The sequence below is a fragment of the Thalia democratica genome, chromosome 4 (genome assembly GCF_965202585.1).
Source record: "Thalia democratica chromosome 4, ktThaDemo2.hap1.1, whole genome shotgun sequence".
In the NCBI taxonomy this organism is placed as follows: Eukaryota; Metazoa; Chordata; class Thaliacea; order Salpida; family Salpidae; genus Thalia; species Thalia democratica.
This window is the reverse complement of record NC_139168.1, coordinates 46,609,422-46,635,774: the sequence shown is the minus strand read 5'-3', so window position 1 is coordinate 46,635,774 and position 26,353 is coordinate 46,609,422. Positions and strand designations below refer to the sequence as shown.

Here is a 26,353-nt window from a genome sequence, read left to right as displayed (position 1 = left end):
TACATATTTGTTTTGTACACAGTTTTGAATCAGTGCGTCATAATTTATTTTTTGCTATTTTTTTTCTTAGTTGCATGAATGTATTTCAGTTCTAACATTTTAAAAAAGTTGTAAATCTTAAAACGTTTCAAAATTATGTACTGTGCAATAAAATTTGTAGAATTTTCGAAAATTTCTTTTGATCTTTTCTATAAAATTTAAGTTAAATTTATTAAAATGAGAATCATTATACTTAAGTTGCTTTGATGGTTAATTGAAAGATTATTATAAGTTAAAAAAAACAGTAAAAAATAAAAAATAAAATAATAGTTACATGCACCTCTTCTCAGAGTGCAAAACATAAATAGATTTTTAAAATATTCTTGTTGCTACAGCAACAAATATCAATTTTTGTTTGATTTTATAAGTTTAAATTTGTTATGTTTCATTTCAAGTAGTTTTTAGTTAAATGTATATTTTAGTTAAAGGTTGTATCAGGTTAGGCATAATCGAAAGAGTATTTTAGTTGTTAGAATTACATATAAAACATCGTAAGTATTATATTGATCTCCTAGAACACTACTCCTGCACGTAATTTAATACTGCTGTAGCATAAAGTTTTCATTATAAGCTTTAAGAATAATAATAAAATAACATATAAGGTTTTCTAACAACAAAAAAAAAGTTATTCAATTTAAGAATACTAATAAATCTAATATTTCCCATGTTTAGTTTTTATATCTTCTATAACAATTTATTAAATTGTTAGTAGTTGCTTAGATAGCTACAGGGCATTCATATTAAGATAAAATATCTCTCTAGTGCTGACATTTAGGTTAGCGTTTGCTAAGTTCTTAAAACGTTGTACAGTGCTTATTCACTTATCCGGACACGTTTGGCAATATTTTTCTGTAAACGTGTCCAAGCATGCGCTGGCTACGGGTAAAGAAAAACAAGATGAAGTCTATTTTAAGCATACAGTCTCTACCCTGCAGCAAGTTGGTCGCTGGTTAACGCAACAACTTTTGTTACTTGAATGTCGGCTCTAAAAAATTTGACAAGTATTTTAATGAACAGAAAAGTGTTTTTATATTTAAGATATAAAGAAAATCAAGAATTTAAGAAACCCAAATAGAATAGAATTAGTCTAATATTATGTTTTACCATACTTATACTTTTAATTATAGCTAAAATTATTAATTTAGTAAAATTTTTTGAGTTAAATTTTGTTTTGAATATAAAATATTAAATTGTTTGAGTTTATGTTATTATGAAAATTTTAGTTATATCAACTTTATTGTCTTTTTAAATGTTCGCTATCATAAAATTAGTTGTGACTCGGTAATAAAATCTTTGTAGTAATTATTTAGCTCAAATTTTTGAACAGGTACTACTTTTTATGTAGAATTCAACCAAAGTTGCTCATTGGAGAACAATTTTTTTTTATTAAATTTCTTTAAATTTTTTAAACAATTCAGAATATTTAATTTTATATAAATATATACTCAAAAGTTTGTTACAGAATTAATAAATTTGAGTTTGTTAGTATTAATAGTTACTTTTTCCAAAATTTCCAAACTATAAGTTACTTAAAATAATTTTAATTAAAATCTATTGCATTTTGTTAACATCTTAATTATTATTTTTTTTGGTTTTTACATTCTATATCAAATTGTGTACTTTTTACTTTATAGATCACAATATCATTTCTCGACTTAATAAGAAAAAGAATGATCAATACTAAATTTTAAATTTTATTAACAATACAATGTTTTATTCACTCGTTTGAACTACATCAAACGAGATTATCAGTTTAATAAAACCTGTAAAATTTTTACGTTAGTTTTACAGGTTTTATTAAACTGATAAAAGTTTAAAAAAGTTTAATAAATATCTTAGTTAGTTTACATAGAATTAAATTTAAACTAATATTTTTCCTCCGAAGCTTAACTTATAAAAAAAGTATTTCTTTTTACCAGTTTATTTCTTTCAATATTTTTTTCGATATTCTTTTTATTTCTCGATAGCTGTAAAATAAAATTCTATGATAAATAAGCTATTTAAAAAATTTTTTAAAGCTTTAAAAAATTATAAGTTTAAAATATTAAATATATTTTTCGAAATTTAATTAAGTATATAACGAAATTTGTTAAAATTTTTTGCTTTTTATTTATGTAATAGATTACTTAGTTTATATACTTAGTTTACACAGAATTAAATTAAAACTAATAATTCTTATTTAGAGGACAATTTAGAAAAAAAAGTTCATTGTTACCAGTTTATGTCTTGCAATTTTAATTTTTCGGTATAAATGATTTTTGATTATGAAATTTTTCGAATAAAATTTTTATCGTACAATTTTACTAATTTTTTTCAAAGTGTACTTCGTTATTTGCATTTTTTTTGTTTAATATTTTTTCCAAACTATAAGTTTAAAATATTTGGTTGAGTTAAAAAATAATTAAGTTTGTTATTAGATTTGTAATTTTATTTTACTTTTTAGTTATTTATTAGTTTACCTTACACAGAATTAAATTAAAACTAATAATTCTTATTTAAAAGACAATTTATTAAAAAAAAAATCTTAGTTACCAGTTTATGTCTTGCAATTTTAATTTTTCGGTATAAATGATTTTTGATTATGAAATTTTTCGAATAAAATTTTTATCGTACAATTTTACTAATTTTTTTCAAAGTGTACTTCGTTATTTGCATTTTTTTTTGTTTAATATTTTTTCCAAACTATATGTTTAAAATATTTGGCTGAGTTAAAAAATAATTAAGTTTGTTATTAGATTTGTAATTTTATTTTACTTTTTAGTTATTAATTAGTTTACCTTACACAGAATTAAATTAAAACTAATAATTCTTATTTAAAAGACAATTTATTAAAAAAAAAATCTTAGTTACCAGTTTATGTCTTGCAATTTTAATTTTTCGATATAAATGAATTTTTTATATGAATATTTTACAAAAAAATTTTTTTCTCATAATTTTACTAATTTTTTTTCGAAGAGTTACTTCGTTATTTGCATTTGCTTTCGTGTTTAATGTTTTTATTTTGCACTGGTTTTATAGTTATATAATGTTTTAAGTTTACTGTGTATTAAAGGGGATTTTACTTTTTTGAGCGTTTTGATTAGCTTAGAAAAAATTAGTGGAAATGCCAATCGACCCGTTAAAAAAACATCAGTCTAAATTTCTACCCCAACATTTTTTGGGGTATTACAATGGATAGTAATACCATTTGGTTGGAACATAGAAAAAAACTTTATGTATAATTTATTTAAAGGTATTTTATACAAAAGGAGTATCATTCAAACTCATTTATAAAATTGTATCTCTAATCCACTTTTTAAGAGTCATATTTTATATGGCTTAAAGAAGTAGTAGTTTAAATAATTTTAATGTAGAAAATACCCTAAAAAACGATTATCTATTTAGTTTCATATAGCTGAGTACACTGCGATGCGAAGTATTAAGTGACTACATTGTATAAAAACAGGATTAACAGGATTTTTTTACAATAAAAAAATAAACTCAAAAAAAGTTAAGTATGCTAAAAAAAATTTATGATTATTATATAAACGTATTTAAATTAAGCAACACCAGTTTCATTTTTTACTTGAAAAAAGCAAAATACTTATTGTATAACAAGCAGAGATTATCAATGTTACATCTTTGAATTTTTTTTCCCAGTATAACTTTAATAAAAAACTAGTTGTATTTTGTATATACTATTTAAAATAAAATATAGCATGCATAATAACAGAGAAAAAAAATTGTGCCATGATTATTCATCATAAAAACTATTTTAAACTATGATGTCAATAAGTAATTCAAAGTTTTTCAACGTATACATGAGGTATCGATCACTTTTAATACGCAATTATTTCTCATAAAAAAAGTTTATTTTTAAGCTAATTTTTTTGTTCTTTCTAGAAATTACTTGATAGATAAATAGGAAAAGATAATTAAAAACTAAATAGTAATAAAAGATTGAAAATTTTAATCAAAAAATTTATACTCGATCAGTTTTTGTTATCAAATTGCTTAACAATGACCATACTGCTGTTTAGGCCTACCTTAGACCAGGGCTGTGATTTGACTTGTTTCCTGTGCAACCCTAAACATCATCTAGAAAAAAATAAATATTAAAGCGACTGTATAAGTTAAGTTTTTGCTTTTAAAATATTTTGATACTTATATATTTTAAAGTGAAAATTAGTTGCTTTTTTTCTTTTGCAAAAATGACGCAACTTTTTATAGGATTTTTTTTTTAAGTATAAATAACGTACTGTATATATATTGTTTATTTAACGACAAAAACCGCTCAAAAAGTTTGGTCCAAGGACCTGGTGCACGAAAAAACCTTTCGGCTATCGAGTCATACACCATAACAGTTTAAGGTTATGCCCAGGACAATAATAAAAATTTGATAATTTTGTCAGGACTGGAGCACAGTGAAGTTTTTCATTCAAATTTAAATTAGGCAATCAAAAGTGTTTTATAAAACTATTTTTTAGTATTTTTATATATCAAAGGGTTGCCTTTTGAAAAAAAGAAACTTCTGACAAATGTTCAAATTTTTTTTATTTTTAAAAATCAGATAAACCTTAGTTTTACAATTTAATTTTTTCAAAAAGTTTTAAAATAATTATCTACATCTGCTACTAGTTTGTTTTCAAAGTTTTAATTTATTTTTAGTATAAACTAAATTTTTATCAAAACTTTTTTAACATAAAAAAGTTGATTTAGTAATTTTTTTACAAATCGTTTAATATGTCTTTTTACGAAGACAAGATAATTACTAATTTTCATTAGTATTTCGTTGTACATGTTAGCATCACAATGTAAGGCAACATTTTAACATTGTCAATATTAACAGCATTCAAGTTTATATTTTAATGTTTTTACTAAAATTTTAAAACTGGATTACTTATTAAGATTATGCATTCTTTTTTTTTGGTATTTCCGAAATTCCTTAAAGTTTAAACATTCTTGTGTACCTGATAAAACTTAGGAAAGTTTTGTAGTGTAATTTATTTCATTTTCTAAAATGTGTTGTTAAAGCAATTACAAAAAAAAAATCTATTTTTGAGTTAAAAATGTTTATGTTAATGCTAATGTTAAAATTTTCTTTTTGTTATTACAATTTCTCCATTATCTTAAGCGATGGCTACGGCTGGACTCAATATAAAATTATTTAAATTTTAAATAAATAGACTTAACTTATATGCCAGAAGGTTGCCTCATAACTCATTTAAACTTACTGTTTTTCTTGACTCAATAAAACACTTTTCAATGTCGACATTTAATAGTATTATCATTCAACCTTTCTTTTATGAACAAATTTACATTTATTAAGAGAACGGGTCAGAAAAGCATGGCGTTTATTTAGCACAGAGTGTCACTTTAGCACTGAGTTTATTTTGCATGGTTTTTTTTATGCTTATATAACATTTGTACTATTATGTTTTAAAAAAAAAACGAACTAAGTAACTAGTAAACATGGGTTTCATCAAAGTGGGCCAAGTGGTCCTCTTGGGGGCCATGACAGATATTCAGGGGGCTACGAGCAGTAAGGGAGCCATAAGGTCATAATTTAAAACTTACACTAGATATTCTGGAGTAGACAACGAAGAGCCGAAGAAAAGGTCTGAGGTGTTTTTAATAGTAGTTTGAGTACTATTGTCGAGAGGCCATAGCTGTTTTTATTTCTTCAAAGGGGACCATTTGAAAAATTTTTTGGGAAACTCTTAAGTAAACTAAAAATTAACCAGCTTTAAATGTGTTATAAGTTTAAGCTTCATTTAAAACTTAGTTTGATTTGTTCTACTAGTTATTTTGAAGCAAAACTTTATATGAAACTAATAAAATATCAGTGTATCTACAAACTTTTTCAACTTATTTTACTACAAAACTTATATGAAAATATTTTAATGCTTTTATTGTTAAATTTTCAACACAAACATATTTTCATAAACTTAGTAATATATTCGAGTTCTTCTAAGTGTTTTAAAACTTTTATAAAGTCAAGTTTTAAGCCTATATTTAAATATAAGCAAGTAATATAAACACTAATTAATATTGATAAGTTATTTTCTCGTTTTTTAAAAGCTGTTATAACTTGGATAACTATCAAAATTTACTTTTTTTTTAAGACATATAGCTTTAAACAACGTAATAAAAAAAAGATGTTAAGTTTATCTTATTTTTAGATACATGCACGAGCCTCGCAAATTAAAAAAAAAAGTCTACGTTAGTGTCTTACATAAACACAGTATTAATTATAGCCTTATCAGCCTAGTAAAATGTTTAACTTAATTGAAAGTAAGTTGCTAGTAAATTTTTGTTATATAAATAAAATTAAATTTTAGAGCTTTTAGTCTTTAATAGTATAACTACCATTTAATTTACCAACTTTTTCTTTGTATTAATGAAATAGCACAATAGTTCGAAAATTTAAGTATTAAAACGAAATCTGTTATAACAACAAAAATAAATTGTCTCAAAATGTTAAAAAAAAGTTTGTAAATTAACTTTAAAAATTTAGAACAAATTCAAAATACTAATTTAAAAGACATAAAATTCTCGAAATTTTAGTTAAGTTTTTTTGTTTAGTTTCATAATTAGAAATAAAAACTTTCGTCAACAAAACAATATGATTTAATGAAACGAACATGTAAATTATTTAATAAGAGGTTTTTAAAAAAAAGCATTACTAAATTTATAATCGCAGAGCTAAGCAAATAACTATAAAAATGTTTGTGTTGTTTTTCACAACAACTTTATAACAAATTAAGCACTCTTTTATGTGTAATAAGGTCACTTTTAAATGATAAAAATCTTATAGTTTTTATTTTGTCATAAGAAAAATCTTTAGAAAGAAGATGACTAAACTAAAAATACATTGTACAAGTAAAACATTATGCAAATAAATTTTTCTTAAAAAACGGTTAACAATACTAGGTATACGCACTTAAACTTTATTGTCGTAGTAAAAAACTGAAGTATTTATAATTTATAGAAAAGTGTTGAGAGAGTCGGTAATTCCAGTTTTCCACAAATTTATAATTTTAGTTAAATGGACAGGTTCTTTTATCGGTTGCAATGAAGGTTTGAAAATTTCTATAAGCTTTTTGCACTCAAAAGAAGATTTACACAGTGGGCACATTGGAAATCTTGCAAACCAAATCGACGCACACGTTTTGCACATTACATGTAGCTTCTGCAACAAATTTACTTTATATTATTTTGATGACTTCTTTTCTACAATTTAATAAAAACTAAAAAATATGTTTCTTATTTATATTTCACTGAGGCAAACTTAAATGTATCGTGATATATACATGATAAAATTATCACTAGCTAGAAATGATAGAAAACCGCAAAAATTATAATTTACTTAAGTTCAATTTAAACCAAAAAACTTACAGAACAATTTATTTTGATTATTTCACTTAAAGGAATTTTTTCTTCACATTTAGGACAAGTTTGATTTACTTCATCTTCTGTGTAACTTTGGCTTTCTAATTCAGAATAAGCCTATTAAAATTTGTATAGTGAAAAACTAGTTATAAACTGTATTCAACTGTACTTATTTAAACCCTTCTTTTATGAATATTAAAATACCTTTTGTTTATATTTAATTTTCAATATTATCTAAAAGTTTATTCATAAGCCAAATTGAACCTTAAATTTACTTTGAATCATCAATACTTATACACCATTTTTTACAACTCTCACTCGTTAAAAAAACACAATATAAGTAATAACCGTTAATAATCACTAAATGATAAAAGCTAAAAAAAAAGATTAAAAGGCAGTAAGTATATATAAAAAGAGCATCGCTAGATATGTAATTCTAAATATTAATAAGTACTAATGAAATTACAACATTGAATGTAAAAAGAAAAAAGGAAGTTTAAAAATAAAATGTACACAGTACTTACGTGAATACAATTTTTAGAATTAAATTGTTTAAGTAAAATCGGGGTTGCCATATTTAGTTTACCTTTGACTTTTTTAAAGATGTTGGTATGTTGTAAACGAGCTGAATCTTATTCCATAAGAAAAAAGCCTGTGATTAAAAAAAAAAGTCAAATAACAAAAAACGAAAGTAGCATTTTTAAAGAAGTATAAACAACATAAAATCAAAGTTTAATCTATACTAACCAAACAAAATTAAATTCTAAATAAAAAAACATTTAAAGATTTTTTTAATAAAATACTGGAGTCGTAACTTACTTATTTTTTACTAAGATTTATTTACAAAACTTTAATAACAATTGTTTAAAGTTATTAATTAAAAGATAACAATTTTATGTTATAGTATTTTTTATTTTAATTTTGTCATTTCCACCAGTCGACCAAAAGCAAATGGTATATATTAAAAAATGTTCAAATAGTTAAAGTTGTAAAAAAGTGTCTCACCTACCCAAAGTATGATTTTAGCATCTTGCTTTGATTTGAAAGTAAAACTTATTTTAAACCTAGTGCGCAACTATAAGTAACTAATAAATATAATGAGTTATACAGAAAAATATTTTAAATTGCAAAATTAAAACTAACTTCATATTCAATACCTAAAAAAACGCAGTAAAAATTAAACTGTAGTCAACTAAAAACTATTGTTGTATAACTCATCTCAAATATTTTTAGAGAACCTAGAAATTACTTATTCAAAGAAATAGTATATCAATATTTTTTTTTTTGTAAATCTGGCATAAGAATAGATTAGATAAAAGATAATATAATACGTACCACCTGGCTAAATGCGGATTATCAACAATTGAAATACAAAAACTAGCGTAGCGGTTAAGTTATATCATATCACATACTTGAACTGATCTGCAGTTAGTATAAATTCTATTTATATGGTTGTAATTTTTAGATTACTAGAACTGTTTAAAAGAAAATATAATTAATTTTTGACTAAATTTAGTAAGTCATTTTATAGTTAAAAAAGAACGAAGTACTAATCTAAATTAAGAAAAAACTCAAACTATTGTTTTGGTTGCAATTTTGAAAGTATTTACATTATAACCAACACTGAAAGTTAACTAATTGAAACTCGCTTATATAAAACATAACCCAGCTATATAAGAGATTAAAAAATAGGTAAACAAGGTAGTATTTGCTCAACTACAGAATACTTAAGAAATTTAAATCATTTTACCTATTTTATAAAATGTAAATAATGCAACTATTAATTTTTATAAAACAAATACTTTATTATATCTATCTAATAGTAATACTAAATAGCTTGGCTTTATACGAAAACTATACAATAACTTTTAAGTTTGTAAGCTTTTTACAACCTTGCCAATGCAATATCCAAGTGTACAAATTATTTTAACAGATATCCAAGCATGTGAAAAGTATATGGAGTATTTAATCCATTGAGGAGTAATAATAAGACATCTTAATAACTGCATCAACGTTTCTATAGCATAAAACATTCCATCCTGTAAAATTATTTGTTATATTCAAACTACTTTTATTAGTTAAGCAAGTAATTACATAATTGTAAACGATTTAAGGGAATAAATTTTCTATTCTAGTTTTTTAGTTTTGCAAAACGTTAAAAAAAACTAAGTTTATTTTATATTAGTGATTTTAACTTTAAAATAGGTTTTTAGATGTTTAAGTTTAAAGCTGTGGAGTATAGTTTCATAAAAAAAACAAAAAACTCACAAAAATACTTTTTTATAAAAAATATATCTTCTTCCAAAGTTTTAAAGCAAACGTTTTTTAACATATCATTCTAATATTTAACACAAGAATAAAAAAATAGTTTGATAACCAAAATAAATATAACTTATAAAGTTTTAGTCATATAACGCATTTTCATTTTTAATGTTTTAGTACAATTTTTTAACCATGCAAAAACATTTTCAAGAAATATTTAAGTCCATAGCTTAAAAACTTGGAGGAGAAACATTCATGCTCAACAAACTTATTCGATAAAAAGTTTCTTTATTTCTCAAAAAACTGAACTTTTATTTTGTTTTTATAATCAACTTTATTTTTTCTATATTTCAAAAATTCTAACACTATAATTATTTAACTATAATTAAAGAATAATTTTTTCAAACTTGAGGTACTCCGAAATTAAAGTAAAAAAGCAGATATATTTTTTATGAATTTTTAAACTTAGGGAAAATTGACAATAAACAAATTCGTTCCGTCCGTTTGTACTAAAATTTTTACAAATATAACTATAACTCACAAGATATTTAAAATTTTAATATATAACTAAAAACTACCTTACAGTTTATTCTGCAAGCTTTAATTTAAGAGCCATGTTAATTACTGTAAAAAGAAATCACTTTTCCTATGCCCTTAGTTAATATATCACAGGAACAGCGTCAAAGTCAAGTTTCATAAAATAAACTAGTACAGTTAGTTTAATTACATTATTTATAACCTTTTAAAAAACAATAAGTAATAAAATCATGTTAAAAATTCTTTAAAATAAAACTAAAATATCATCAAATTTAAAACTATTTTAAATAGACAACTACCTGATATAATGGTATACACTTATTTAAGAAATATATGTGTAACAATGATAGTTAAGTATTTAAAATTAAGTTTTTCTATACCTTAAAACCAATCAAAGTAGAATAAAAAAAACTTATAAAACATTACTAATATTTAATATTAATTTTTTTTGGAGAACATTATTAAACAGAAATTAACTATGTAGGTTTTAAAATAAAAAATATGTCTGTTAAATTTATTGATTTGCTATACATCATACTTATCATTTTATTCACAATACTTATTGCATTAACCTAAAATACAACAATAATAATACTTCATTAATTTTCATCTGAAAAAATTATTTGAAACATAAACTCTGTATTTAGTAAACAATGATATGAAGTGAAGTAACAAATTATACATACAATAAAATAAAACTATTAATAATCAAAACTAAAACTAAAACATAGTAACACTGATTAAAACTTCATTCAAAACCCTCTGCTTATCAATGGTTTTTTTTGCTAAATAAAAAGCATGATTTATCTGTTTATTGAAAAAAAGCATTACTATATATTAAAGTAAGGGTTTCAAGTAGTGATCTACTTTAAACAAGTATCCGGATTCGGATCCGGCCGGGTCCTAACTTGAAAATATTATTCCGGTCACAGAACATACTTAACTCGTTTCAGGTCTTTCATACTTAGGCTATATATTCTGAACTTATGGTGAAGAGCAAAAAAGGTATTAAGCTTATTTTAGGGTAGTTTTGAAACTTACACTAGATAAAGCAGGAATTTTTTTCAAAATTTAAGAGTTTTATAGAATCCTACCAGTTCCTAATTTCAAAGAAAAATAGAATCAAGTTCAGGTCAGATACTTATTTTAAAATCACATCCGGAATCTGGTCATACCGGATACTAATTTTATGGATCTGGTAGATCACTAATTTAAGAACTTTACAAGTAGCCTAACAGGTATATGTCAGACATGCAACATGGAAAAATTTTTGTTGTAGGGTTAGTTGCTACTTCTGAACAAAATAAGATATTTACCTAATGTTGTCCAGACAACATACAATATTTTTCAAATGAAGCTCTGTCTACAGTTTTTTTTTTGATTTCCGTAATAGAATTTTAGAAACAATAAGTATAACTATATATAAAATACAGCTTTTTTTATATACTCTCTATCTTATCCAAGTATCTCCTTTTACTTGAAAACTTGTTTTTAATATAAATAAAACTATGTTTTCTTACTTATATAGCAATAAAACATTCTAGATAAACAAAATGTTTTCAACACAGGTTTAAACATTATAAGAACTTTTATGTTCCAGTTTAATTATTACTATATTTATTGGTAGTATATAAAATACATTATTTTACATGGTATCGAAATATTTAAGCTTAGAAGTTATTTATGAAGTTTCCTCTCAGTTGAAAATTCAGTTGAGTATAATTATTGCTTAGCTAACTAACGATTTAATGTGAGCAACCACTTTCAATAATTTTTTATCATAATATACTAATGAATTAGACTTACAAGATTATTTTTGAATTTCAATTTTTTTAAGATGTGACCTCATAAATTTTTTAATAAGATTTGAATTGTCATGTAACATGATTTGTAAATTATGCATAAACTTAAATTGTAGCATTCCACATACTACTATGATATAAATTTTAGTCTAAACCTTAAATAAAATGTTTTTATAATAATTTGTTGATGCTGTAATGTTATACTTTAATTTTCAGGTAAGTAATGTTGTTTATATTAGCTATTATTAATTTATAAATTATACAACAGATTAGTTTTTAATATTTAACTAAGATTTATAATCATGTATATCGTGATCTAGTTTATATCATAATACTATACAGTTCTTCAATCACTGATGCATTTAATTTGAAAAACTTAATGAGCTTGGTTTTAAATCTATAACTAATAGATTAATGTAATTTAACTAATCAAACTAGTTGTATTTTAATAAAATTGTTTATGCTAACTACAAATTGTGGATAACAAAGATGATATGATATAAATATCATATTTTGTCATCTATCAGTTACAAATTTATTGATAAAAAAGTTAACACATAATAACCTATTGTGCACAACTTTTCGTTGTACGTTTTAATATTTACAAACATTGTACAACGGTCAAATTTTATGGTCATCAAAACTTTAATAATAATTGAATAGAGCAGTTGCGTTTAACAACAATTGTTTTTTTAGCAAGAAAGTAACTCAAACTTCAGTCAAAAAACTTTTTTAAGAGCCAGTGTTAGCTTTAAAAAAAACGTTATTTGTGGTCTTGAGATGAACATACTAATAAGAATATTTAGAACTAACATAAGTTCAAAGTTTAGTAAATAAAATGTTTATTAAAAAAGCTAGCTTACCAAAATCATATACTTCTGTTTGAACTTGTAATTTAAATATCGTATGAGTATTAAACCAGTCTTGATAGACACAGCTCCTAACTTAAATACAAAATCCATCAAAATAGCAGCTGCTATGGTATTCCAAAATCCTTCTGACTTTTTAGTTTTTGCGAAAAATGAATCATCTATCAACCTATAATGTAAATGAGTTGCTAAAAACATACACATTTATTATTTTTTAAAGCTAACTTATATACCTTCTAATTAAAACTACAAAAAGAATGAAATTTTACTATGATACAGTACATGTGGGGATACTTGAACTTTTCAAACCATTTATTTTAATAAACTTGATGTTTTCATAGTTTAGAAAACATTTAGACTTTACGTTTGTCATTTTTAACAATAAAACTGTGCAAAATAACTAAAGTTGATGCTCAAAACTAACTAATAATATAAATAAGATTTTGATTAAACAGTTACTGTTTATAAATGTATATTTACTTAAGTTTTGTTATTATTTTTGTAACCTAATATCAATTGTACAATTGGTTAATCTATAATGTACTATTTTATATTTATCATTAGTTAGTTTACCTTATATATATATATATATATATAGTTTTGAGCATCAACTTTAGTGGTTTTGCAGTTTTACTGTTGAAAATGACTAATGTCAAGTAGAAACGTTGTTAAATAAACTACAAAAATATCATGTTCTTCAAAAATATTTTTACCTATATAACTTTTTATATAATTTTTAGAAACTTATAAATAAAATTATTGCTTAAAAATATTGATAAGGGGGAACCAATCGTTTCGAAGTAAGCCCTTAAAATATTTGTACTTATCTTCAATATTTGTAAACTATTGTAAAAAATGCAATTAAGTATATCACAAAAAATATAAAAACAATTTAATCCTGAAAATTACTGCATGAAAACAAAAATTGACAGTATAGAATTTAGGTAAATAGGTAAATTTTAGTTAAATAGTTACATCAAATGGTAAAAACATAGTAAACTTAACTTTCTAAAAAGACAAAATAATTAATTCTATATAAGTACAACAAGAACTACAGTAAATGAAAAATAGTATCTATACATGATCCATGAAAATATGCATATTTCAAGCTAGCTTGAATAGAAAATAAACCATTTTTTAGCAATTAATAAAAATCAGTACACTATCAGAAGTCTATAACTAAATTCTAAGTATTTGGTTTTAAAACAATGTTTATAATGAATTAATGATAAATAATTATAAGATATATATATATGAATTTTTAGCCTACAATTTAAAAAACATAGTATAATAATTGTTAATCATTATTTTTAAAACTATAATCATTAACTTTTATTTAGTTTAGCTAGCAAACAACTTGTTCTTTTACTTTTTATAACTACATAGTTTAATTGTAATTTTTAAACTTAAATGAAACAAACCAGTAACTTTTCGTGTAAGGTGAAATGCATATTAGAAAGGACGCTATGATTGAAAACAGTATCAACAATAGCTGCTGGGTACATGATTGATTTTTCTAAAAACAATAGATTTTGTTGTTAAGTACTTATCTTTTAAATTCACAAACTCTTATATATAACATGCCATAAATATCTGACAGGGTGAATAATTAAATCAAAAATATGTTTTATTATAACATATACATTAAATTTTTGTCAGTAAAAGGTGGAATATAAGTAACTTACACTTGTAAAAATATTTTTATTTAGATTCATAACAAAATTTACATTTACTTTCAAATTCAAAGCACAGAACACTTAAACTAACAAAAAATACAAACATCACTACTTAGCCATAGGTAACCTAAATACCTTTGTTTATTGTTCAAATACTTATTGTAATTTTTTAATAAGTTTTAACTATATTTCATTTATCATTATAAAATTACATAACAAACTTTTCGTGATTCTATTATCAACTTAATATCTTGAAATATTTAGTTTTTATAACCGAAAACCAATTAATTCAATTCAAAAAAATTTTTTGTGCTCGCAACAACAATTACAACAAATTGATTTTTTGTTAAATACAGGGTTGCTACTCGTATTTTGAAAAAATTTTCTGGGTTTTCCAAATTTCTTCCAGGTTTTTAGAAGTACACATTTTTGGGTCTGTTTATAGTTTAAAGTTAAGTTAAAGGTAAGAACCTGTGTTAAATAATATAAAAAAATTGAAATGATACTGTTAAGCTACTTTAAATTTATTTTTTGATAAAAAAAAAATTTGATGATGACAAATTTTTTTTATTTATATGATAGATCATTTTAGTCAAATCGAAATTTTACTACTGAACATGTGAAAATTATAAAAATTCAAGGTTTTTCCAGTTTTTTTTCAAAATTTCTCAAATTCCAGGTTTTTTTTTTGCCTAAATTGTCAAATTTTCAAGGTTTTCAGGTAAAGTGGCAACCCTGTAAATATAAATTTCAATGCAATTTTTTCAGTTACTTTAACTGTAATGAATCTAATACTGATAAGTTAAGTGCAAAAAGGTACAGAATTTAGTATGAGAGTATAAAAGGATTCAAAGGAAATTCATTTATAATTGGTCGGCTCTAAAAATAAATTTCATTTTCCAAAAAATAGGGCAAAACAGCGACTGTGCTTGCAACTATTCTCTGTCTACAAAAATAAACATTTTTATGACATAAGTTTATACAGGTATTTGAAACAATAAAAATAAGTGACTCTTGTATAAAATAAGTGACTTTTATGCCTGAAAAAAAATCATAACTCAAAAGATAAGCAAAATTTTACTTATTTAGTTTCAAAGAGAAACAAGAGTTTATACACTTATTTTATTCTAAAATCAGCTAGCCAAGCAATAAAAAGAAAAAAACATTAAAACATAATTATTTAATTAACTTTTCTTAATTTTAATTAGTTTATTCACTGCCAGTAAATACTTAACTTAATTATTTTCTATGTTTAATCAAAAAATTTAAAAAAGCTGTTGAAAAGTACAATACTAATATTATAATAAAAATCAATTCAAATTATAATATGAAAAATCAATTTTAAAAACTTTTTTTTTACAAATATTTCTAAACATAAGTCATGTTGCAACCTAGTTCTAGGCTGTAAAATAAATTAATTTTATTTTAATATTTATTGAAAAAAAATTTTGACATCTTATTTAATATTTCAAAACGTTAAATGAACTATGTTTCTATAACAGCTGCAATATATTTTTATTAAATTTATTCTTTCTAATAATTACCTTCAATCTAAAACCAAAGAAAGTTTATCAAAACCAAAAAACTTAAGTTGTCTCTTGATTAAATGTAGAATCATCAAAATTTTTTAAACGTAATTACATTTTATCTATTTTTATAAAGTTTAGTTGAATCTTTAAAAAAAATTCATTAAAATGCATAATTCTTATACACTGGCTAACTAAAATCAGTTGTAACCTTTTTACAACTTAAAAAATATGTTAATAAAAATAAGAAAATAGAGTATTAAAAAATTTAGAATAAAGAAAACAAAATTATTTTTGTCCATTTACCAACTGACCTGATGAAATCAACTTATTAAGAAACCATAGTCTAATCGAACTCTTTATTGTGCAAGAGTACTTAAGCAATTTTATTAGAACTGAAAAAGCGGTACCTTTTGACTATGTCTGCCCGATGAGTTTTAATAGGAACAAAACTATTTGCAGTCTATGGGGAAACTGTTGTTGACAGTCATGTGGTAAATTCTAATGCAAACTACATTGCAGCACAAAAATTTAGCCTCAGCTGAAGATAAACAAAAAAATTTAAAAAATTAAAAATCTTTATCCCTAGACCTTATTTCCAATAATTGAAAGTTTACCTAAATTATAACAGCAACATGTGTTTGCATCACAATCTTAGTAAAACAATACGTTAATTATTTGCAGAAAAAAAATCATTTACAGCCTTAAAGTTTATCTATAATAAAGATTTAGTAAGTATTCTGATTTTATTATTTTTACTAGCAAAATGTATAACATTATTTAATTTTACTCTGGCCTAATTTAAAGATTGAGCAAGATTTTGTTTTTACCCTTAAAATGAGAACAATATATAATTGAATAAATTTTCTTAGCTTTATAGATAAATTAAATCTATTCAACATTTTTTTACCTTCTGGCATAAAACTATAATCATGTTAAAATCGAAAAAATTATTAAAAAAAAACAATTTATTTTGCATAGAGATTTAAAGCAGAGTTTTTTGTTAATTTAAATTCATAATAGTTCTTTAAGTTTAAGTCTTTTAACAATTGTACCTACTTACTTTTTTACTAAAAATTGTTTTTAAAAATTCTTACATATTAATATAACGAATCAAACCTTTTTTACTAGAATTAAATTGCAACTCAGTGCTATAACATTATTTACTTTAAGTTCACTATTTTTTAAATAACTAAATGTAAATATTAACTATTAGAATCAACATGTATTTTTCTAATAATTTTTTTACACCCAATAAAAAAGTTTAACATAACTAAAAAGATGAAATGCAAAAAAAAATAAATATAATTTAGTTAAAACTTACTTTATCAAAAATAGTCAAAAAAATTGTACCATACAAAGAAGTTAAAACATTACCATGTAAATACGATTTTACTTTGTACAATTTTAAATATAATAGCTTAATTAAAAACTTTCTCTTATTTAAAATATTTGAATTATAAAAATAATATGTTAACTATAAAAAGTATCTAAAAGACAACATTTTCGACTTATAATCTAACATCATCTCTTATTGTTGATTATTCAAAAAACAATAAAATCTAATTAATAAAGTTACAATTTAATTATACTTTTGTTTACAATTTTCGAGTATACCGACTTTAATTTTATATACTTTGTAAATTCTACGTCCAAAAAGAAGTAGTAACAAGCAATCTTTTATGTTCAAAAAACTAACAAAACTAAGATTTTTAACATCAAAAATTACAGAACATGTGTTAGTAAAAATACCTATTTGTACTATTTTATATATAAGATATTATTGTCATAAAAAACATTTTCGATAAATGTACTTCTAAAATGTTACTTATAAATTTTAAGTGGTTAGCCACAGTGTATTACTTTCTAAATCAGTGAAAAGTTTGTAGAAAAAATTTGTACACTTTTTAATTTTATAATTGAAAGTGAACAACTTACTGTATTTATATACTGATGAACCACAAACTCATTGAATCTTTCATATACAATTATTAGACTAACTAATATAAGAATAAAACAAATATTAGATCTAATTTCATCAAATAGGTATACTATTAAAAATGGTAAAGCTAAGAACATCAATTTAAACTGGTGCTTTACAACATCGATCATTTTCTTTTTCAAAAGCTGTAAAAGTAACTCAGAACATATTACTAAAAACATAATTTTTTCTTCAATACTTATTTTATGTTATTGATAACAAAAGTTTTTTTTCGTGCATTACTCACTATAGACTTTTTTTATCTTTTTAATGCTACATGCGTACATTTTTATAAAAAACTATTTTCTTTAATTAATATAAAATAATCTTCAAAAATAAGGAAATGTTTTCATATGGCAGCATGTACTTTAATTTCTGTAAATATATATACAGAACAAAACTAGTATTGTTTTTACCCATTTAAACAAACAAGTGATAATTACTACTAGGTATGTCAAGCAAAGTATGTCAAAGTTAATTACTTATTAGCTTCTGGAATGCACTTGTACCAAGACATTCTTGTTTTCCTTCGTTTTTTATTTAATTTTTGTGACTTCAACTTCCATTGTTCAAAATCATTCTCCTGACCAACAATACTAATATTTTTTTCTGAAGTATTAAATAAAGAACTCTCTGAAGCTGGTTCTTCATTTCCACCAAAATACATTAAATCAATCTCAGGAGGTTCTATATTCGTTTCAGAATTGGTAATATGATTTACATTATTTTCATTATCTGACAAAGTGCTAGAGGATGAAGTAACACTAGTGTTATGTTCATTGCTAGAAATAGAAATATCTAAAAAGTCTTTAGTTTCTTCAAAATCAAGATCCCAGGCAAAGTTGTTAGTTATTTCAAAAGTATCTACCAATGTATCTAATGTAACACTACTATCAGTATTACTACAGGAAATACTAGGCATGGTCTCATCTGGTTTCTCAAGTTTTTGCTTACTACTTGATTTTAAAATTTGGTTATTTACTTGACTCATGATATTGTTTTTCTGTTTTCTAAAAAAGTCATCAGGTTCCTCATCACTAAACTCATCACTGCTAGATTCAATGTTTTCAATTACTGAGTGGGCAACTTCCTCTGCAAGCATATCTAAAGAATTAAGACTACTTTTAACTCCTACAACTTGATTCTCTAAAACTTTTTTGTTTTGAAATTCATTTTCTAGAATATTTTCTTTATGTTCTGAAAGTAAGTTTGTTTCTTCTTTTTTATCTAGTTTTGCTGAAGGTATTGGTGCTTTTGGGATTAATTTTGTTGAAACAAAGCTAGATCTTCTATAATTTGTACACCTAACATTGAAAGGTTGTTTCCATAATTGTTTAAAATCTAATGACAGTAAATTTTGAATCTCACTAGGAATAGCTAAACTATGCATTTTAATGTTTTCTGCTTTATCTAATAATGACAAATTTGAATAGAAATTTAAATCAGGCTTAATATTTTCAGTTTTTATACAAATATTTTTGCTTTGAATTAATTCAGCTTCATTAAAGCCACAGTTTTTTATTTCATTAGGTGAGACTCCTTGTAAAATTTTATTCTGCTTTTTTTTAACATCAATGTCATAATTTGTGTTATGGTTCTCAAGTTTTAGTAATAGTTTATCTAAAAAGTAGGAATTGTTGTTAAGTGCCTCTAGTTGATCTTTTATTTTCAATTTACTATTCTCGTTATTGAGGTTGAATCTTTTCATTTTATCCAAAGTTTCACCAATTAAATCTAATCCAAAGCAGCAAACTTTTATAAATTTAGAGAGATTCATTTCTCCTTTATCTATAAAATGAGATCCTATTTCTTTAAACATGCTTTTATGGTACTTACTCAATAATATTGAAGGAATTTTAAAGTTAATATCTTGACTACTTATCATAGTTTTAGACTTATATGCTTCCAATGCAGATTTCACAATGTTAAACTTTTTGTCAGTAGCAAGTGCAGCTGAACTAACCAGCTCCCAAAAAGATTTAACTGTTGATTTGAAGCTTTCAAACTCATGAATACTTTCAAAATAACAAGTTTCTACTTCTGATTTTAATTTATTCTTTTTGTTCAATACTTCTTCTAGTTTTATTTGCTGTATTTGCTTTTTATCTACTTGTTGGTGATAAAATTCAGACATACTTTTCTCGATTTTTTGATTTGATTCTACTAATACAAACAAACTTTCCATTGTTTTATCAAGGACAGTTTGAATACTCTTTAACTGTGCTTTACCTACTACTTTGCTAATAACCACTGGATAGTGGTTTTCCTTATTACGGTAGCCCCCCAATGCTACAAACATGGCTAAGTTTGAAAGTTTAAACAGCAAGGTTATGGCTTCAGGGCCACCTGGTGACATTAGCAGAGTAGATGATACTTTTGGAATTAAAAATTGTGGATGTTCAACTCGTACATCATTAATAAGCTTGAAAGTAACTTTTCTGAAATCTATTGCTCCTTTCTTGCCTAAAAAATTAAGTTAATTAATTTTAAATAATGAACTACATTTTTCACTAAGTTTTTAAAAAAGTATTCAGAATTCAAAAAACAAAATCAAGTAGTAATTTTTCAAAAAAACTTTAGTTTTTAGAATGACGTGATTTTTTTAACTTTTTTTTGGATATATTTAATACATTATTCTTAGCAGTTTTTTAAATATTATTAGACTAAGTTAAGGGCATATAAAATAAACAAAAAAATTTTTTTTTTTAGTTTTTTTCATATAAAATTTTTATTTTTTATAAATGGCCAAAATAAATTAAAATATAATTACTTTTAATAACTTATAAATTTCATTTTTAATTAGTTTTTTTTTTTTCAAAAACAAGAAAAGTTGTTTGTAAGTATTAGTTGGACTTACATACACATTTTTTTAAATGTATAATAATTTTTGAGTTGTGGTACTTTTAAAAAATTTTAAGAACTTGAACTTTAATGTAACTAGGTTGCAAACCTCTGCTCTAAAGATAACGCCTTAACTTTATGTTCAAACTTTGTTAAAAAACTAATAAAGTGAAATTTATTCAACTAATAAATTAACATAAAAAAAGCTCAAAACATTAAGAATTTCTCATATATTTTTTCAAATAATAATTAAGGATATTTTACCTAAAATAAACCAGATTTAAAATATTCAAAGTTTTTTTGGTAAAGTGTCCATCCTGATTTATAAAAATATTATTAAAGTGATAATTTAGAGAAATTATAAGAATATATATAATTAAAACTTACCAGGGTTATTAGGAATATTTCCTTTATAGCAATACTGTATACATTTGTCATCAATCTTACTAAATAAGAAATGAATAACTATTTCAAATATTTTTCTACTTGGCTTATCCAAGGCATCAAAAATGAATTCATCATTATTACTAGTGAGTACCACAAAGTCAAAACCAAGTACTCCTAAATTAGATTTTAGTTCCAACTTCATTTTTTTTGAAGCATCAAGTGAGTTGTTTGGAACAGGAGATATGTGTTTTTTATCCCTTTTCAAGACAACTACACTTTTGTTAGCAGACATATTGGACGGCTACTAATCAACAGCAAAAAATTTAAAACTTGATTTATCAAACTAAACATAAAAAATTTTAGCATGTTGTATTTTGAATATTGTTTTTGTCTAACAGCTTACTTGTATATAAAATGTATTTAGATTTAAAAAATTATTTGGAAGCAGATTAAAAAATTACTCGAATGCTTCTTTTAATATGATAGTAAAAACTTAAGTTTTATTATAAACAGGGTTTCCACTCGTTTTTTCAAAATGTTTTCAAGGTTTTCCAAATTTGTTCCAGGTTTTTAAAAGTACACATTTTAGGTCTATTTTTAGTTTAAAATTAATTTATTTATAAGAAATTGTGTTAAATAGTATAAAAACATTGAAAAGATACTGTAAAGTTACTTTAAATATGTTTTTTAATAAAAAAAATTTTTATGATGAGAAAAATATCTTATTTATATAAATTATTTTGTGTCAAATTGAAATTTTACTACTGAAAAAGTTAAAATTATTAAAAATTCTAGGATTTTCCAGGTTTTTTTCAAAATTTCTCAAATTCCAGGTTTTTCCAGGTAAAGTAGCAACCCTGTAAAAAGGACCAGCAAAATCTCAAAATACTACTTTTTTTTAAGCACAAAATTTTTTGGAATGGTTTATTTAAATAACTTTCATAGGGTTGTTACTTTTTCAGTCAAAAACTTGAGTGACCTTAATTGTCCTGAGTCATCCGAGTTTTTTCAAAACCTGAAAAAAAAATTTCTAAACTCAACAAAATCAATAAAAGTTAGTTTTTTCTACAAAATTTTAATAAATAAAATAGTGAAACTACATTAACTTAATATCATTCAAAATAAAGAAAAAACTGGCCTGAAATTTTAGAAATCTTAAAACTATCATGAGTTTTTTATTGAAAAAATAAACTGGCTAGAGCCATCCTACGTTTAAAAAATAATTAATATTATTTTGAGTCATCCTGATATTTTCATAAGTTTCAAAAATAAACTATGAATCTTAAAGACGATTAAAAAAATAATTTTGATTTTGAATATTTATTTAAATTTATTAATGAGATTAATTCTAAATTAATCACTAGGGTCCCTCTAGATATTTTATTTTTTTATAGCAGTAGTACAATAAACATGTAAAATTATGGCTTTTTTTATGCAGATTTGCAAAAAGTTTTTTGAAATTTTTCCAGGTTTTTAAAAGAACAAGTTTTTTGGTCTATTTTCAGTTTAAATTAAATTTAAGTTAAAAAACTGTCTTAAATATTTCAACAATATTGAAAAGATACTGTAAAACTATTTAAAATGCGTTTTTTTTAAGATAAATATAAAGATACAAAAAAATTTTGATCTATATGATATATTTTTGGAAACATATTAGAATTTCATTACCAAAAAATGTATAAATAGTTTAGAATGTCAGGTTTTGTAGTAATTTTAGATTGAAATTCTAGTTTTTTTTTTCAAAATTTCTCAAATATTAATTTTTTCAGTTTTTTTTTTTGCCTAAAATGTCAAATTTCAGGTTTTTGCAGGATTAGAGGGTTTTGACAACACCAAAAAAAAAAGTACTATGTCCTTTGCAACTATAAACGCTTTTTGAGCAATATGGAGTGTGTTACATTATGTTAATTTTACCTACCCCATTAGTATTATACATTTAATTATCCAAAAACAAAACAAATAAACAAAAAACTTTTAAACTATAAAAAACTCTTGGTGACATGCCAAAGACAATTTAGCACTTGATTTGTCATTTTCATATTTAATTGAATATCCTATTTAGAAATTTTGACCAAAATTCAAAAAATAGACTACTTTGTTATTTTATTAAATGAAATTAATAGTAAAGTAACAAAATTGTTCAGTAGTGTGATGTCTGAAGCTATCTTAGTTAAACACATTGACATAAATTTGAAAAAATAAAAATATAAAACCGGGATTTACCCACATTTTGAGGTATTTCTGTCAGCTGCAAGTTTAAGGCGCTTCTGATTAGCTAATATTTTATATATGTTCATTTGAAGTTTTAAATAACAATTTTTTTTTCGATTTATTGTTTATGTATTTGGGTAAGGGTAAATACTAAAAGTTTTAGGTTAAAATAGTTAAGGATAGGGGTTTAGATACTGTTTTTATACTGTTATGTTATCACTTTACCGCATTTGCACAATGTTATGTATGAAAAAATTCAAAAATCTTACAATTATAGCCGACCCGAGAATTTTTGATAAAGTTTATTTATTTTTGTGTTTAATGTATTACGCAAACTAAGTTGTTTTTTCTTAAATAGTGTTTACTTGTTTAGTTTTTTTTTTTTTTGTAAAAATATATCTAACTGTTTTGTTTTATACATTTCATTTCAAATTGCAATGAAATATAAGCTTAGTTTTACACTACACAAAAATTAATCTTATTTATTAAATCTGAAAGTTACAGATGAAGTTTTAAAAGTTGTTAAAAAACTGAAGTATTATCTTAATGTTGAACTTTTAGTTTGCATTTAATATCATATCAAATAAAAAATATCAACAAAAACATTGCATTTAATTATTATTAAATTGGAAATTTTCAAAATTAAATTATTGTAAAATAAAAAGCTAAAGTTTAAAAAAAACTTTTTGATAGCAGTTTGAAAATTTTTTATTTAATATAAATAACATTTGTTATAAAAAAAATAATGTTACGTTTTAATCACACAATGTTGATCATTAGACCACAAGCTAGCCTTCGATACTTGATACTTAATAGACTGAGACCCAGGCCGGTTTTTTTAAATCAAAACTTGTTATTCAAAACCAATAAGCTTGAGTCGTTAACCTACAAACAATTTATTATGTTTAACCGTTTGCAAGTATGGCAAGTGACGTCGGCCTTGTCTAAACATCGTTAAACGTTCAGTTCAGATTCCAAAAGTCAACAGAGCTTATACGATCGTTACATACGATCAAAGAAATAATTGGCGAAAGTCTAACATATAAAAAACCAGAACTTCCATGTGCCGTGAGACACTCAAAGTTAAAATGAAGCTTTTGTATATTGTTCATTAAACAATTAAAGCTAATAATTTCAATTTTTTAAAAAATCTGCTTCTTAAACTGAGAAACAGTTTTAGACCTCGTTTGTTTTTTTCAATTTAGTAGCATATTTATTATAAAAACTAAATTAGCACTTTTTTTCAATGTTAAAAAACAGTTCTTATTTGCTTAGTGGCACAGTACCCATAAGTAGCTATAAAGCCATAAATCTTTGTAAAAAAATTGCTTTTTTAGAAATTAGCAATGAGTAAGCTTTTAGCCATTAAATTATACCTATAAGTGATTATACACTATAAGCTTATGGAAGAAAATATTGCTGTTGAAAAAAATAAAACCTCCTTTTTTAAAAGCTAATTTTTTTTTACTCTATGATGACTCTAACATTTAGCTCAACAAAAAATAGCTTTATGCTTTAAATAACATCTCACGTAAATAAAAACAACATCAAAAACTAATAAACAGAAAGTAAAAAAGTATAAAAATGAAAAATTTGTTTAGCATGAATTTTATGTTAACTTAACTTATAGCATCTTTGTTTAAAAGGTATTGTTTAATAATAAAAGTAAAATTATTACAATCAATTTTGAAAATATAGAAAACTTATTAACAGCTGTAATTAGATTATTAGAAGTTTAAGTAAATAATAATTTTATTGTTTTGTATAAGATAATAAAAATAATTCCATATTAGAATAAATTAGATTTTCTTAAAAGAAAGTATTTTTAACCTAGCAAAAAGACCGTAATTAAAAACCGAAACTTAAAAACTAAAAATTGCTAACATCCCAAAAAATATTAAGTTAAAAAAAACAAATATTTAAGCAAACCGTTTATGTTTATTCATTGAATAATATTAAAAAACGTTGTAGAAAAATATGTGTTAAGTTAAATGTGATTTAAAGAAAATTTCTAACCAAAAAGTCCCTTCTTTTTCTATAGGCTATATCACCGACCCAATGTACCCTAGCTTAAGAATAAATATTAAAAATTTAACTATATCATTTAGTGGTAAATTTAGTTCAAAGTATGCTTTAAGGACAAAAAAATAGAAAAAAATTATTTGTTGAAGTTGTTGAGTTAAATAAGGATCCTAAACTTGTTTTTATTTATAAGTTTTTTGTCGTGAGTATAAAATTAAACTTATTTGTTATTTGATCAATGTAGATAATTAAAAAGTTAAAAAACATTTACAAAAAAAAAACTAATTAACACGTAGTATATTTTTAAAACATTTGACAAAAAAACGAATATAATAACTTGCATTTAAGTACCTTATGATTATAACATAAACAAAAATGGACATATAAAGTTTAGTTTTAAATTGAAAAATTCATTATTTAAACCAGGGTTTCCATAAGTGGGCGATATCGCCTCCCTGGAGGCGATTTTAGTAAGTTGGGGAGGGGCGAATTTTAGTAAAGGGGCGAAAGAGGGGGGGGGGGGCGATAACTAGTAAGGGGGCAAATGGGGGGGGGGGGCGATTTTAGAATTTTCGGCAGTCATAAATTTTTCACTTTCTATCTTGCTATTTTATAATTTTTAGCTTGCCTTAAAACATTTGACCCTGAGGTAAAACTAAAACAATAAAAGTCCATTTTGTTTACGTAAAATATAGATTTCATTCAGAACATGTAGATAAGAATGTAGAGTTTTTCAGAAAACGTCGAGATCAGAAAACAAAACAGTGTAAAATCACAAACTTTTTTGAGAAATCTACACAAAGAATTGCAGATGGACAATTAGCTTCTT

The 26,353-nt window shown here is 23.6% G+C and overlaps 1 protein-coding gene across 3 annotated transcripts; it reads right to left on the bottom strand.

Moving 5' to 3' along the window:
* Nucleotides 1–6,678: 6,678 nt before the first annotated feature.
* LOC145834068 (E3 ubiquitin-protein ligase RNFT1-like) lies at nucleotides 6,679–21,675 on the bottom strand. 3 transcript variants are annotated; one of them, XM_082941402.1, is made up of 7 exons: nucleotides 18,021–18,470; nucleotides 14,302–14,396; nucleotides 12,875–13,049; nucleotides 9,303–9,449; nucleotides 7,997–8,062; nucleotides 7,417–7,527; nucleotides 6,679–7,210 (listed from the first exon to the last, which is right to left on the bottom strand). In XM_082941402.1, the coding sequence occupies exons 1-7, from the start codon at nucleotides 18,243–18,245 to the stop codon at nucleotides 7,004–7,006; spliced, it is 1,026 nt and encodes a 341-aa protein (XP_082797528.1). In that variant the 5' UTR covers nucleotides 18,246–18,470; the 3' UTR covers nucleotides 6,679–7,003. The 3 variants fall into 3 exon arrangements, 2 of the variants coding, with proteins under 2 accessions (XP_082797528.1, XP_082797527.1); XR_014369774.1 differs by lacking the exons at nucleotides 6,679–7,210; nucleotides 7,417–7,527; nucleotides 7,997–8,062; nucleotides 9,303–9,449; nucleotides 18,021–18,470 and adding exons at nucleotides 18,546–20,526; nucleotides 21,292–21,675 and having other exon boundaries at nucleotides 12,912–13,049; XM_082941401.1 differs by lacking the exons at nucleotides 6,679–7,210; nucleotides 7,417–7,527; nucleotides 7,997–8,062; ... (1 more) ...; nucleotides 12,875–13,049; nucleotides 14,302–14,396 and adding an exon at nucleotides 21,292–21,675 and having other exon boundaries at nucleotides 18,021–20,526.
* Nucleotides 21,676–26,353: the final 4,678 nt, after the last annotated feature.

Coding starts and splice junctions, on each gene's coding strand:
- LOC145834068 (XM_082941401.1), bottom strand. CDS start 21,583: ATGTCTGCTAACAAAAGTGTAGTTGTCTTGAAAAGGGATAAAAAACAC. Junction 20,527..21,291: donor AAATATTCCTAATAACCCTG/GTAAGTTTTAAT, acceptor TTAATTTTTTAG/GCAAGAAAGGAGCAATAGAT.